The 15,514-nt window shown below is 50.2% G+C and overlaps 1 protein-coding gene across 5 annotated transcripts in view; it reads right to left on the bottom strand.

Annotated features, from left to right (window-relative positions):
* CHD4 (chromodomain helicase DNA binding protein 4) overlaps positions 1-11,723 on the bottom strand; it is a 28,578-nt gene extending 16,855 nt beyond the window's left edge. The window contains exons 1-19 of one of the 5 annotated variants that reach the window (XM_016221806.2): positions 11,653-11,723; positions 10,619-10,796; positions 6,933-7,054; positions 6,521-6,736; positions 6,185-6,303; positions 5,828-6,069; positions 5,475-5,602; positions 5,088-5,223; positions 4,753-4,892; positions 4,318-4,557; positions 3,855-4,058; positions 3,540-3,745; positions 3,046-3,177; positions 2,870-2,966; positions 1,832-2,023; positions 1,152-1,352; positions 828-965; positions 437-558; positions 142-315 (exon numbers count right to left, since the gene is read on the bottom strand). In XM_016221806.2, coding sequence (XP_016077292.1) covers positions 142-315; positions 437-558; positions 828-965; positions 1,152-1,352; positions 1,832-2,023; positions 2,870-2,966; positions 3,046-3,177; positions 3,540-3,745; positions 3,855-4,058; positions 4,318-4,557; positions 4,753-4,892; positions 5,088-5,223; positions 5,475-5,602; positions 5,828-6,069; positions 6,185-6,303; positions 6,521-6,736; positions 6,933-7,054; positions 10,619-10,718 — 2,909 coding nt within the window. In that variant the 5' untranslated portion in view covers positions 10,719-10,796; positions 11,653-11,723. Of the gene's footprint in view, positions 1-141; positions 316-436; positions 559-827; positions 966-1,151; positions 1,353-1,831; positions 2,024-2,869; positions 2,967-3,045; positions 3,178-3,539; positions 3,746-3,854; positions 4,059-4,317; positions 4,558-4,752; positions 4,932-5,087; positions 5,224-5,474; positions 5,603-5,827; positions 6,070-6,184; positions 6,304-6,520; positions 6,737-6,932; positions 7,055-10,618; positions 10,797-11,652 lie in introns of those variants that run through there. The other 4 variants (XM_016221801.2, XM_016221803.2, XM_016221802.2 and 1 more) reach the window with 4 other exon arrangements.
* Between the last annotated feature and the right edge of the window lie 3,791 nt (positions 11,724-15,514).

Raw genomic sequence — 15,514 nt, 5'->3', positions numbered from 1 at the left:
AGGTGTCTTTAGGCCTTGCTTGCTCCTGTCACCAGATGCCTTGAAGCAGTGTGTGGGGAGGAATAAGGAACACTTTGCAGACTGGCTGACGTTTAACAATATTTGCAAAATGAAGTCAGTATTTTGTCCCTTCCAACTCACTTCTGCATAGGGCTCAACTCCACACGCACAATCAACTCTGTCTTGGATGGCATATTCTTGAACACATCGGCTTTGAGCCGTCGCAACATGTGAGGCCCCAGCATGTCATGCAGTTTTTTAATCTGGTCCTCCTTGGCAATGTCAGCAAACTCCTCCAAGAAGCCTTCCAAATTGCTTCAAAAAAAGAAAGGATAACGTTGTAGAGGAAGAAAGGAAGAAAGGAAAGTGATATAAGAAATGGACCAAAAGATCAGAAGCAGAATTATGAGCCGATTATACATAAATACACACTTACTGAAACCTCTCGGGAGTGAGAAAGTTGAGCAGATGAAACAGCTCTTCTAGATTGTTTTGTAATGGAGTCCCAGTCAGCAACAGCTTGTGCTGGAGTGAGTAACCATTTAAGACCCGGAAGAACTGGTAAAGCAGATGGAGAGAGGTGAAATTCAATGAAAAGAGGGTTCCAGTGTATCTCTGCAGAACTCCAAGCTGTTTCACTGCCCTACACTTCGGTCCCTCCTCCCCAACTCCGCTCCTCTTTTAAGGCCTGGCCACCAAGGGGTATCAGTGAGAAAGAAAAGCAAAGACCATTTTTCCCTTTCCTCTCCTCCTAGGTCTCCCCTTAATGAGTAGGTGGTACTAACAACTAACATTGGAGGCCATTACCGCCCTTCCTTCCACCTCACCTTAGATTGGTTGTTCTTGAGCCGATGGGCTTCATCCACGATGAGGCAGGCCCAGTCAATAGAACCCAAGATAGCCATGTCAATGGTGATCAACTCATAGGACGTCAGCAGCACATGGAACTTCACAGATGCCTCTTTCTGCACAAGACAGCAACCTGGTCACTAATGTTCAAATTCTCCAGTGTCAGCAAACCCAAGGGACTTGGGGATTTTCCCTCCTTCCAGCTGTCATCCTTTTGCCTCCTTGAGACCTGGTCACAAGGAGGGAAAGCAAGCCCATAGCAACAACTCCCCCTCAAGAGTGGTATCCTTCCTCTGAGATACCTTCATGCGAGAGGCCTTCTTGCCACCACGAATAGCATTGTCTTCAAAGGAGAACTCATTCTCTCGGATGATTGCTCGGCTGTCTTTGTCACCCACATAAGTCACCACATACATATCTGGAGCCCACATTTCAAACTCCCGCTCCCAGTTGATGATAGTAGAAAGAGGGGCGCTCACTAGGAAGGGGCCTTTGGAATGACCCTTTGAGGAAGAAGAGAAGAACAGAGTAAGGACTAAGGGGCCATTCCACTACAACCCCGGGGCCCACCTCTACCCCCTGCTCAGGAAACTATCTGAGAACTGGCATGTGCACTGCTAGTCCTACCCTGACGTTCTCTACATATGAAAACGCCCTACCCACTCCTTTCCACAAAACCATACCCGCCATTATAGAGAACTCAAAACCTTACCTCTTCTATTAGATCTTTCCATACTAATTCCACCCATGGTTCTGCTGATCTCAACACAAACCCATCCCCCCATTACTGAGGCTCTCTGCACCCACCACTAATCCTACCCCTGGTTCCATTCCCCCAAATCTTTCTGTGTACGTGTGTCTATCTTACTGCCATTCAAGGTTAACAATCAATTTTTTCTTCCCTCTTCTCCCTCCTCAGTGTAAGAGAAGACCATGAACACAAAGCACCCCTACAAAAAACTAACAGTCCCAGCTTTCCTACCTCCTTGTAGAGGGAATAAAGGAAGACTGCTGTCTGGACAGTTTTCCCAAGGCCCATCTCATCAGCCAAGATGGTGTCTGTGCCCTGAGCCCAGGAGAAACGCAACCAATTCAAACCCTCCATTTGATATGGGTGCAGGGTTCCACCTGTGGCATCCAGGTATTCTGGCTGTCGCTCATACTTCACTGTTGGCTGAAGGATGAAATAAAGAAGTCAAGAGCTGCCTCCTCCTCACACATTTTCACTAGGTCCTCCTTCCCTCACTGGTTATTGTAACTGTGTTGATTTAGGATCCTCCAGGAAGCAAGGCAACTAACAACCTATCAGGCAGATGGAGATCTTGTGGTCCCACAGATCTCTGAGGAAAGACATATAGACTCCCCAGCACTACATTAATTCTGCTAGTCAGGATCCACCAGGTAGTCATATGTCCCCCCATCCCCACTGCTTCCCCCAAGATTCATCTTTTAACTTTAACCATCCGCACGCGCGCACACACGTACACACACAGACCAGAGGAAATGACCCATGAAGGGTCAGAAGATGCAGGTTCCAATGACCCAGGTTCCAATGTTTCCATGTAAAAGCTTGGTTGTATGACTGCCCCACCACCACCAGATAACACTTCCTCAATCATATAAAACACCACCTCCTGGCCCTGGCCAGGTAGTTCATTTGATAAAGCGTCATCCCAATACGCAAAGGTTGCGGGTTCAATCTCCGGTCAGGGCCCATACAAGAAACAACCAATGAATGTATCAGTAAGTGGAAAAAATGTTTCTCTCTCTCTAAACATCAATTAAAGAAAAAAAAAAAAAACAGAAACCACCACCACTTCCTATGCTTTTATTTTTCTGATGATGAAAAGATAAAGCAATCATAGTATTTTCTCTGATATACAGAGATGTGGAGAGCAAACAGACTTCACGAAGCATTCTTAGCTATAAATTTATTATTTCCACCATCACTAGACTGGAGCACACAAAATACATTGTCCTACCCAATAACTTCTGTCCTCTCACTTCTGCCCCAACTCACATCAACTGTTGGAGTTTCAGGAGGCCTTTCCAACTTCCTCAGCTTCACCTTCTTGAGCTTCTTGCCTGGTCGTCCTTCTTCACCCCTCATTAACTCCCTGAAAAAGACAGACATCACACCGCTGTCTAGGGTCCTTCCCAATAAGAAGCAACTCTATTCCATACCAAGTGACTGACCTGTGATTCCAATAGCTCTGCTTGAACAGGTCATAGTCCTGTATCTCCACATCCTCACTCTCCCAGGATGCCTGGTCATAGGGCAAGTCCCGCCACTTGATCAAGTAGTGGACATGGCCCTTCTTGTCCACACTGCAAGGTTAAGGAGAGAAAATCCTCAGAGCCAGAAGGCCACCCTCCTCTCCTAAGTCAGCCTTGCTCTCAAACATTGCCAATAACGTATGTTACAAACCAGGCCTCTAGGTAGGCCAGACATGTATTCAGAGCCTCCACTATACCAGTCTTTGGACCAAAAATTATCTCTAATCTATAGTCTTCTATGACTCAAATACCAGGATTCAGTCAGTTAATAACAACAGTGTGTTCATCTCTTCCAATTGTAAGTTACTGGTGATGTCCATTTTCATAATCCCTTGACAGTAGCCTCCCAGTGGATATGCTGCCTACCCTTGTATGCCCAAGACAACAACAGTCTGGCCCAGCTTGACTGGTACCTGTGGTTGAGAATTCGATGGATCATCATCCACTCAGGTTTTATCCCATAGCGATAGAAGCGTTCCTCCATCTCTGCAAATTTAGGGTCCTTGTTCTTTCGCTTTCGGCTCTTCTCTTCATCACCACCGAAGTCCCCAGACGGTGGCTCATCCATATCATTCTTCCGCTGATAGTTTCGGAACATCACTTGACAGTGCAGCTCCAACTGCAAGCAGAAAGAAGTCACAAAGGAGCTGCAGTCACTCCTATCCACAAGACTGTTCTTAATACCTTCTCTGTTGTAACCTCCACATCTCCAGGCTATCCAGGTTTACCTGCAGTTCAGACACCCAGGAGCAGTGCCAGTAAGACATGCCTTGCCATTTCACAAAGAACTGCCGCTCTGGCCGCCCCTCCAAGGGCTTGGGGGAGGGAGTATTGGGATCAGCATCTGGAGGCCGAGGCACTGGTGTGGGAGATGGTGGCTGACCCCACTTCCAGATTAGGATCTTCTGGACTTTGCCCTTAAGAGCTGGACACTGAGAGAAGAGATGATCCAACACCAAATCATTACCATGGAGAAGAGATAGTATAGCCCACAGCCTCAACCTTATTCAAGAATTGTTAAAATCTCATTGCAAGTAAGATCTAATCCCAGGACCCTTCTTGGGAGAGAATAATAGAATTCCCTCTCCATCTCTGGACTTTATCCAGGACTTGTGTGACATGATCACTCCTATCTGCTTAACGGGTAAACCCTTCCCACATCCCTCACCCTGGCTGGGGTCAGTCACTCACAGTGCAACGGGGACAGAGCCACTCGCCATTGGGGATCTCTGGAAGTGGGGGGTTCAGGCAATGGATATGATAGGAAGAAGGACAGGTGTCACAGCAGAGCAGCTCCCCACCATCCTTGCAGACCCGACAAAATTCCATATGGTGGTCATCCTCCTCTTCAGGGTCTCCCCCAACCTCTTCCAGGATCTCCTCACCCTCCGAATTATCCTCTTTAGCCTCCCATTGGATGCCTTCCTTCTCCTACAGTAAAGAAAAACAGAGTCAGATTATTACCACCCCCCCACCCAAGGCTGAACCACACTCATCATTCCATTGAATGCTTCCCAAAGCCCACATTAGCAACACCACCATTACTCCCACCCAGGCCCAAAAAAGCTTTATCATCCCACCCTTCCTCTTGAGGGTCCCAAAGGGCCACAGTGGCCAGGTACTCACACAATGTGGGCAGCTCCACTTGCCTTCCGGAGCCTTCTCCATATCAGGATCCAGGCAGACCATGTGGTAAGCTCGGGGACAGGTATCACACAGGATGATCTCACCGCCTTGCTGGCACACCTCGCAATAGTCCTGGTGGTCTGTCTCATAACCATCCATAGCAGTCACCTCCTCCTCGCCTGGGCAAGGAAGAGGGAAAGCCCAGTTATTAGAAAAAAACTACCTCCCCCCTCCCCCTCCCCTAAAAATAACCCAACCTCTATCTCCTTAGGGAGATTCTTCCCCAGTCGTTCCCACCCGATCCAATTACATACAGATTCAGAAAAGAAACACACCTTTCTTTTTCTTTTTAGTAGTTCGAAGTTTCTTTCGGCTGCGACTACTACGGCTGGTGGAACCATCAGAAACAGAATAGCTATTGATACTGGCATCATCGAAGTCAGATTCCACATCTAAGTCGTCATCCTCACTCTGGAAGAATGAAAAGGAATAAGGTTAGAGGTTCAAGCCAAGGGAAAAGAGAGTGGTAGAGAAAGGAATCCCTCTCTTGCTAGGGGCACTAGAATCCTAGCAAGGATTGTTGTACATGGAACCTAGTCACCTGTTCTGTGGCCAATTCCTCACATCCTATGTGCCTACTATAAAGGCTAACTCCTGACATAAGGTAACATCCTCTCTATCAGATACGGCACCCTCACCAAAGGGATGGGCTGGGCTCTCACCGAGGATCTCTTACGCTTAGAACCAAAACCTCCCAGCTTGATTTTCAGGGGAGCCACTTTTTTGGGTTTAGGCTTCTTGGCATCAGGTATACGAGGGCTGCCCTTAGGCTTCCTCCGAGCATTGGGACCTAAAATCAGGAGAGAGCAAAGATGATCATAAAATCCAAATACACATCATAGGACCGAAGACGGGGAAAATAATAAGCTGGCTTCCCAAATTTCCCTCCTAAATCCAAAATTCATTTCTCCCTCCTGCCTTCTATCTATGGGCTGACAGAACAGCATTTCCATACTTTGTCTATCTTCACCATCCTAAGCCTACACTAGTTGCCCTCCCACAAGTCCCACTTTACCTTTGCCCTCCTTGGTCTTGGCCTTTCGGATAGGCACCTCCACAGGGGGAGGAGGTGGTGCAACTTCTGTGGCTGTCACCATGCTCTCCACCACAGCCACTGCTGCTGCTGCTGCTGCTGCCACTGAAGCCCCAGAACTGCCTTTGAAGGGGTTGTTGGTACTGAACTCCCGCCACTTTGCACCCAAAACCATCATCATCTTGGAGACAGCAATCTTGGGGTTTTTGGCAGCAATGAGGGGTCTGGTGGAGAAATGAATGAGAAGAGCAAAAAAGAAAAAGTTGAAGAGTAAGAAAGGGAAAGAGAAATGAGAAGAGATTATAGATGCCCTCTCCTCCCCTTGCCCCTCCTATTTACCGGACAAACTGGCTGAAGGCCTTATAGTTGGTGAGGGTGCGATAATCCTCCTCTGAGAACACGTGGTCAATGTCTTCCATGCCCCAGTCTTCCAGAAGCTGAGCAGATGATTTAGGCTCCTGCAGAGAGAGCAAGGTCAAAGACCTGACTCCTAATGCCTACACCTGCTAAGGGAATTGAGTTGAAACTAAGGCTTGCAAGGCCAGAGGAAGAGAGCTAAGAGGAAATCATTAGAAACAGGTGGGAAGAAAATGTTCTAATGGGCAGTAGAGTGTCTGGGAAACAAAGGACAAACGTTAACAAACAGTACTGAGAAGAGAATAGAGATCCACATACCTTTGAATCATCATCATCGTCATCCTCCTCTTCTTCCTCCTTCCGCTTAGATTTGCTCTTCTTTTCTTTCTTAGGTCCAAGCTTCTTCTTCTTCTTCTTGCCAGGAGTATAGTCGCTGCCCTCACTGTCTGAGCGCAGAGCCACCTCTTCCTCCTCCTCCACAAACTCTGGCCCCTCCCCAGAGCTGTCCCCCAGCTGCCGGCATAAGAGCATACGCTGGAGCAGGGAAGGGGGGAGAGGGAGACAGACACACACATGCTACACACATGCTGACCTCAGGACAGCCCTAAGGCTTGTCCCCAGGACTGTGGCCTGCCACTCCAGAGGAAGAAACAGATGCCCCCAGCCCTTCAACCCTTTTCAAAGCTCCTCCCTTCTTCCCATTCCCCATAGCATCTGGTCACCCACTCACCTCCTTTTTTTGGCGCTTGCTCTTAGGGATTTTAGGGTCCCGAGGTTTCTTAGGTTTTTTCTTTTTCTTGAGCTTTGGAGTCTCTGCTTCTGACAAATCCTCTTCTGGGTCCTCTTCGTTTTCTACATATATTTGGCAGAGAGGAAAGCAAGGGAAAGATCAATAGCAAAAGGTTAGAGCCTAATCCAGAGGCTTTAGATATTATTTCTCCACCTCTTGTCCCAGATTCCACTAAAGAGACTGCTATACTCTCCACAGAAGGAAGCTGAGACTCAGGACAAAAAACAGACAAAGAGAGAGCTGTAGAGACCCGAAACAGGCCTGCCAAGCCAGACCAGACCCACCACGGGCAGCTGTCCAGACCCCTGCCTCCTCTCCCTCATTCCTAACAGGAATCTTCTATATGCTTATCTCCAACGTAGCTAAATCAAGCTGCTTAGAGTTAACCAAATAGTACAAATAGGTCTAGTCCTCCTGTAACTGGCCACCAAGTATTCTATAAAGCAGGGAATGAGAATGAAAGATCCTACCCAGATGGCAAAAACTATGGCATACACCTCACCACATTCCCAGAACAATATCAGTTCAGGGGCCCCAGAAACCACACTTTTCACCCACCCTTTTGGGTCATCCTAGCTCAAAACAACCAGAACCTCCAAGTCCCAGGTTCTGTTGCCAGCCTAATCCCAAACATAATTTCCTTTTCCCATCTCCAGCTCTACTGTTCCTCCCCAGCTTCTCCTGGGTCAGTAGCCTCTTCTCCCCAGGGGCCCAAATCAGCCCAGCTGTCACCATCTCCTCCACCACCACCCCCAATCCTCCTCCCATCTGGCTCCACCTCCAGCCCTGGCTGGGAGCACACACAAAGCCTGGGGTAATACTGAGAGCTCCTGGGCAGGGATAGGTGGGAAGGGGCACAGAGGGGGAGGAGAAGGCCAGGAGGCAGCTTCCTTTGTAACAGACATTCACACCAGCACACCAGCTCCCTCCTCCCTCCTCTTTCTCCTTCTTCCCAAGCCACCCCCGCCCAAGGAGGGGGGTAGTGGAGAAGGGAGTGGAGAGAAGGAGGGAGTGCCTCACCCACTGAGGAGAGGGAAAATGGCTCCTGACCGCAAAAGCCAGCCCAGGGCACCCAGCTGCCAACATAGGACAGACAGGAAGTGGCAGGGGAGGGGGAGGGGGTTGAGAGGTAGCTGGGGAAAAACTACCCTCACAGAAGACTTGCCAAATTATTACCTGGCCCCAGGTCCAAATGCCACCTCTCCTAACACCTCCTCTGGGATGACACAGTTCTCAAGCACCTACCCTGACATCCAAGGCAAGGAAACCCAAGACAAACATGAAGGTAATACTATGAGAGGGACTGGGTTACTCCCTCAATCATAATTATTTTTTCAATCATCAGAGCTAAGATTTAACAAAGGCTCAGTGGAACTGTGGTCAGAGCACACAATCTTCTCCTCAAATTTCTGATACCCAAATGATTTACCACGAGGAATGGGAGCCCAGAAAAAGTCTCTAAAACTCAGTTTCCTCACCACCCCCACCCAGAGTCCAGGCCACAGATCCTAGACCACTTCTTGCCACCTTATCCAACATTTGGAAGTCATCTCCTCACCAAGAAAAAAAAGCAGTGCTTAGATAGTGGAGAACAATATACTTCCTTCAATCCTACACATGCTCTTAGCTCCTGAACCCCATAACTAGTCCTAAAATGCCTCTGGCTCCACCCTTCCTGAGCAAGGCAGATACTAGGGAACATGAGACATTAGGCTGGACAAAGCACCATCAGCCTTCCCCCAATCGGCCCAGGATCAGGCCAGGCACAAGAAAGCCCCTCCCATTCCCTTGGGAATAGAACACCAGTCTGGATCTCACTAGAAAGAATCATTTTCTTTAAGGACTTCTCAGTAATCCCTATGTCCCCACCCAACCCGGCTTCAATCAGCTACATCTCTGGGGTCTTCCTCTTCACTAACTCCATAATTGCTGGAAGTGGAGACAAGGACAAAACCATGGAGGCGGAGGAGACATCGTCCAATCCACATAAGACCCCCAAACTTCTCAGGCAGATAAGGCACTGACATGACAAGCAGTAAACTGGCTGAGATATAGAGAAGGATTTGGGAAAGGGGCAGGAATGGGGTGTGGCAAGTGGGAAAACTGGGTCATGCTACAGCTTGGGGCAGAGTTCATCTGGAGAGCTCATACAGCTCCCAACAGACATGGGGGCAACCTCAGACCAAGGGGCCAGCAGGAAGCCAAGATGTGCAATCAACATTGGCTGGATGGCACTACTTCTTCTCATGCCCCTCACATAAAAGATGGAATCACCTTATCACCACTACCACTCCACCACCACCTTGGGCAACGGCACAGAAACCTGCCACCCTGCACAGTGAACAGACTCAAGCCTAAGTTTCTTATCCCAACAGCTGAAGACTCAGTAACAAGATTGACTGCTCTCCAAAGTGGCCTCAGGTGGAAGTGAAGACTTCCAACTCAGAAAATACCAAATGTGGAAACAACTCTCTCCCAGATCACCTCAATTTGCTGCTAGAGCTGAGAAGACAGAAAGCAGAAGTGAACGATGGTCCATAGGAAACAGAAACAGGACCAGCAGGCTCCAGAATGAAAAGAAAAACATAAGTGGAGAGGATGAAGAAATGGCATGTAGAAAAAAATGGAACTAGAAAAAAAGATCAAGGAAACAAGCAGGTGACTTAGCTGGGGGCTCTGAAGGAGAGAGGCAAGAGAGACATCCGCTTAGAAGCATAGCATCAATCATCATTTGGCGGTAGACAAGGGCTACTCCAATAAGGCAGGGTAGTTATAGCCATACAGGTTTGGCCAGTTAAAGGAGCCACCCCAAAATACAGATAGCACAACCCCCAACACACCTACGCGAACACTTCACACCATCAGCCCAAACCCCAGGCTACCTGCACAGAGGCAGAAATCTCTAGGGGAAAAAGCCAGGATGATGTCCATTTGCCTGAGGAGGAGGGGTGGCCAGGGTGTCATCTCCCTTCTTTTATATCTCCTAGTATCAATCAGGCTACTACATTCTACCCCTAGCCCCCATCATTCCCCCAATTCAAAACGTTCCAGCGATCTGTCTGGCTAAAAGCGCTCTAGATCCCAGCTAAGGAGCGCAATTCAAACTTCAGACAGTTGAAACAGCACAGAAAACTGGTAGCTGATCAGAAGCTAAAAATAATCAGATAGAGAGTAACCAGCACTCCCTCTTTCCTTTCCATAGCAGCAACCACAGGATCCTAACTAGCATAGATGCCCAGCTGGTCTCATCAAAAGGCAATCTTCAACCCCCTCCCCACCATCACCACCACCACACAGCCTCCAGGGGTCCCAGCTACCTGCACCTGCATTCCTCCAAGAACCCACACAAGGCAATGCCTGCCAGCCCAGAGAGCTCCCTCAACTGGGAACTGCATAGCATTCCTGAAGATAGTGCAGCAAGCTTGCATCTCTGTCCTCAGAGCCCAGGAGGCACATGGCTTCCACCCCTCTCCCACAAGAGCTCCGCAGAAGGGAACCACTCCCTTCGGATGCCCTCTACCTCAGACTCTGCAGAGAGCGAGAGAAACTAAGCCCGGTCTCACCGGAATCACTAGGGAGGGCCCAAATGCCTCCTTCCTGCCCTGGGCCCTTGGGGAAGATGTTACCTGGGTGGGGTGGGGGCAGGCTGTTGTTCAAAAGTGCATCCATATCCTCCTCCTCACTGCCCGCCGAGCAGGGGGACGGGGAGCCCAGGCCCGACGCCATCCCCTTCCGCTCCCGGCCAGGGAATTGGCCCAGCTGCTCGTGCCTGCGGCCTGGGGCCCTCTACACTGGCCCGAGTCACTGTGCGGGGGAGGGGGGGGAAGAGAGAACAGTCAGTGACGCGCACTGTCCCCCTCCCCCACCCCACCCGCTCTTTCCGCCCACCACCACCGGCCCCCCCACCCCAGCCACCCTAGCGGGGCACCCGAACCACTCAGGCTGAACTTAGTTCCACACTCCTCGGGGGCAGCCCGGAAGCCGGCACCCCCACTGGAGCCCCCCAGATGAGAGGCAGCGACGCCCCCGAGGGCAGACTGGTGCAGGCGTGGAGAGAGGGGAAACGGGGCTGGACCAAGCGGAGTGTGACTAGGGGAGGAGGGTCCGAGTGGCCGCGGCGCGGGGGGGCCGGGGGAGGCGGCCGGCGGCGAAGCGCTCGGGGACACAAGGTCACTTGGGGGTGGGGGGGCGCCTCCCTGCGCCTGGGGAGGGGCCAGTCCCCACACAGGGCAGCTCTCCAAAGGCTGTCCTCTGAGACAACTCAGGTTCTCCCGAGGAGCGGCGAGGACAAGGGGGCGTGGAAGCTCAGGCGCTCCGGGGGGCTGCAGGCAGGAACTTGGGGGCCAGAGGGCTCCCACCGGGCAGGGGGTCGGGCCACGTGTCCCGGGGGGCAAGTGAGCAGAGTGCCAGGGGGCGGGCGCCGGGCATTGTGGGAGACCAAGCCCGAGGTGGGAATCGCGGGGAGCCAGACTCTGGCCGGGTTGGAGCGGGGGAGGAGGGCTGGCGCCCTGCAGGGGAGGGAGAGGAAGGGTCGGCTCCTCCGGGCAGGGGGCGGTGCGCAGGTCTGGGGAAGCCTGAAGAACTAGCGAGTGAAGGGATGACCCTCGGGGCTGGTCGGGCTGAGAGGGACGTCTCTTTGGGAACCCCGCGCTCTCCTCACCCCGGAGCCGCCGCAGGTCTCGCAGGGTCCGGCCCGGTGTCACTCCCGCTCCGGCTCCTCCTCGCAGCGGCCGAAGGGGGGAAAATGGCTCCGGCTCCGGCGTCGCCTCTTAAAGGGCCCGAAACACCGGCCGGGAAATCCCACCGCACTGGCCCCGCCCCCCCACGGACAGCCCATAATAACCTCAACCAACTCCAACCCCCCCCTTCCACTACCGCCACCCTCCTCCCTAGGTCTCCCGGGCAACCCCCGCCCCCTCGTCGCTCTGGCAACCATTGGCCACGCCCCCTCCGAGCGCGCGCGCGTGTCACCGGGGCAACCACCCACCTCCTGGCCATCCCATAATACACTCGGACACCACCACCACAACCCCCCCACACACACACATACTCCATACACATATGTACCAAGGCTGTTGACACCTTATGATATTGCAGATCTTTTGCAACTAACCCTTACCCCCCAGATATCCCATAATAGGCATTCTTTGCCAACTTCTTCACTGTTGGCTCTAATGCTAACATCCCATAATAATTCGTCACCTTTCCCTCCCCATGGCCATCCCATAATAAGCACCCGCCCAGCACTTCAGCCTCACAACCCATAATACTTGTCCCCAGTCCCCACAGACATCCCATAATAACCACTCTTTATCCACCCCCAGTTTGATATCCCATAATAGTCAGAAACTCACCTCCCCACACACACTACAATAAGGGACACTTAGACCTCCTCCCACGCACATCCCGTAATAATCAGTCTCCCACTTTCTATACTGACATCCCATAATAACCGACCCCCTGGAGCTGCCCTCAACCCCTGCAGGCTAGGGTCTAGAGCCTCACACTACCATCCTCAAGAGCCTTCACACACTCATTCCAGCTCCACAGCCCGCAATAGCCACTCCTATCCTACCAAAGAGATATCCCCTATTGTCACCTTACAGACTGACATCTAACCTCCTTTCCTTTAACACTGAAAAGATAGCCCATAATTTTTACTCCCCCACCCCTCCCTTGGCATCCCATAATAACTGAAAGGCACCAGTGGTCAGCCAAACATATCATAATACTCCCAACACAACCCATAATGCATCGCATCCCATAATGCTTCATCTCCACCCCATCACCCCTATACCTTTCCAGCCAGGCAACCCATAATATTCGTATTCATACCTCCCCCCATCTTCAGATGCTGTCAGTGTCTTCTAACACTTAGAGCAGCCAGGGTGAAGTAGGCTGCACAAATTGCCCTGTCCTTGCCCCAGCTTGTACACACTTCATCCCTTTCTGGGCCAGAGTATTATCCTGGCATAAATAAAGCTTCTTGATGTCTAGAACAGACCCTAACTTCCCTTATCCCATCATTTGCAGACACTCAGGAACTGAGAGTCAACCTAGAACCCCACCCAAGCCCACCAAAATCCAGGTATCTCCAGACATTTAGGTTACACCCAGGTCTTAAGTTTTGGGTAAGACCAACCAAATACCATGCTGGCCATATGAGCTATTTACATAAAGTTTAATTCACCTCAGAGCATCCCCAAATAAGTACAAACTCCCATCTAAAGACTATCTCTCAACATTTCAGCAGTGCTCTCTCCACTCCACCCCACCTCCCCAGGTCAGGTGCTCCATTCACCAACACCCCTAGGCCACTCCCATGGATGAACATCCCATCATGATGGGAACTGAGGATCCTGCTATATGCACACCAAGAGCCAAGACCTATTCTGCTACTCACATTCATTCAACAGATGCTGACAGAGTACCTAGCAAGGCACAGAGCTGGGAGCCATGGGAAATGCAAGGACCATAGGTACCTCCTTCCAACATGCATAAACAACAAAATAAACTATGAGACCAGATAGAATATCTAGTGTCAAGGGAGAACAATTGAGTGCTAGTTCCCAATATACTGTTATAGAGAATAAAACACATCCCAACTGGTCTCAGGAGAGATCACATCCCAGTAGAGGTTCTTGATAGTCCTTCTAGAGCAGGAGTGGGGAAACTCTTTTCTGCTAAGGGCCATTTGGATATTTATAACATCATTCTTGGGCCATACAAAATTGTAAACTTAAAAATCAGCTATGAAAAGAGCTGCTAGATTATACTGAATTTCGAGGCAGGGCCAGACCAAATGATTTTGCGGGCCGCCTATGGCCTGTGGGCCGGATGTTCCCCACTCCTGTTCTAGATGCTAGAAGGTATTCCAAAACAGATGGATGGTCAAGATAATCTCTCTGTTCCCTACATATTAAGGGATTTTTATTGGAAAGTGATGTTCGTCCACCTAGCATTTCTAATATGAAAATTCTATAATATCATCATGTGCTTCCTTCTTGAGTGATACATCAACATAACAAAATGGTCATCCTCATTCTTGAACACCAATTTCTGCTTACCCTCAATGTCTCATGTTTTTCATTCACTTTCTCTTGTATCCTGAAGTCTCATAATACTTCCAACTTCCCCATCCTCATTTCATTGAGGCCTCATTCTCTACCCCCCAAAAAACCCCTTTGTTCTATAATATTCACCATCTTCCCCTCCACGTGTTCAAGTCAACATTCCAGGTGCCTTTATTCAACTATGCCACAAGGTAGCCTCCCAACATATCCATCCCCTTCCCTAACTGTGCCTTACTCTGCAGCCACCCTGGGGACCCAGCCTGAGAAAGCTGGAAAGCCCAATCTTAAAACCCTTTGGCCCTCAGAGAACCTGAGCCCATAAATCTGTCACTTTTCCCTTTTCCTGACCCCCATAGAACCAGGACCTGAGTGAAAACCAATGACCCACCACCACTGCCTTGCTGCCCCCTACCACCACGCTGACCCTAAGCATGGGTCTTCCTCTGCTCTCTTGTGCCTTTTTCCCAGAAGTCCAAGACCTATGGCGGTGGGACAGGTTGAAGAGAAACGGGAACTTCCTCCTAGGAGGGGCCCTTCCTGACCAGAAGTGAGTGGGACGAGCTTCATACCATCTCTACATTGCCCTTCTGATCTCACTTCCTTAGAGAAAGGGCCTGGCCAGATGATTTGCCTCTCCTCTGGGAGCCATAGGACTGGAGAACTGGCGAGGAGAAAAGAGTTCAGGAGAGACAAAGCTTGCTTCTGGAAATCACTATCTCTTTGGTTCTAAGCAGAGTACCAGAGACGCTGATAAGTCTTTCCAGCAGCTCCTGCCCAACTTAACTCCCTGGTCCACACTTTTGCCACATCTATCATGACATGCAGGCAGTTTCCCCCATTCCACAAGGCTGCCATATCTTCCTTGTTAAGTTTTCTTAACTTCAAGATTGGGCCTCATTCATTTGTGCAGACCCTCCCCATGCTTATTCTGAGTACTAAGAAGAGCCTTTTGCTCCTCATCTCGGGGAAAGGAGGCAGCTCTTTTAAGATATCATAATGTGGGCATACCTCCTTTCAAGAAGTTTCTCCTTCCTATATAGAGCTACCAGACACCTCTTTTGTCCTCGTCTCTCCCCATTTCTCCAGGGGATCTAGCCTACCTCTGGGCCTCAAATTCCCTTCTGTAAGTCTCCATCTGCCCTTTTCTTCTCATATATATACCAGATTACTACAGTGATTACTAATATAAACCAGGAAAAGAGTTTTATAACTGGGTAGCCACAGCCTCTTGCCTGTGATGACAAGCACTGGTGGTGCCTTTTGTGCACCACAGCCTTCTGACCCATCCCTACAGGTTCAGGTTCTATCCACTTACCCTCCTGCTCCTCTTACTCCCCACCTCTTCCTCATACCACAAGAAAAAGGTTAAAGTCCTTTCCTTTCCTCTTGAGTTCCAGAGAGGGCTAGGATGTGTGTGTTTGTGTTGCTTTTGTGGTCTTTATGCATCTA

This window comes from Miniopterus natalensis, chromosome 2, assembly GCF_054644295.1.
Source record: "Miniopterus natalensis isolate mMinNat1 chromosome 2, mMinNat1.hap1, whole genome shotgun sequence".
In the NCBI taxonomy this organism is placed as follows: Eukaryota; Metazoa; Chordata; class Mammalia; order Chiroptera; family Miniopteridae; genus Miniopterus; species Miniopterus natalensis.
The sequence above is the reverse complement of the archived record's forward strand: the minus strand, read 5'-3'. Positions and strand labels throughout refer to the sequence as shown.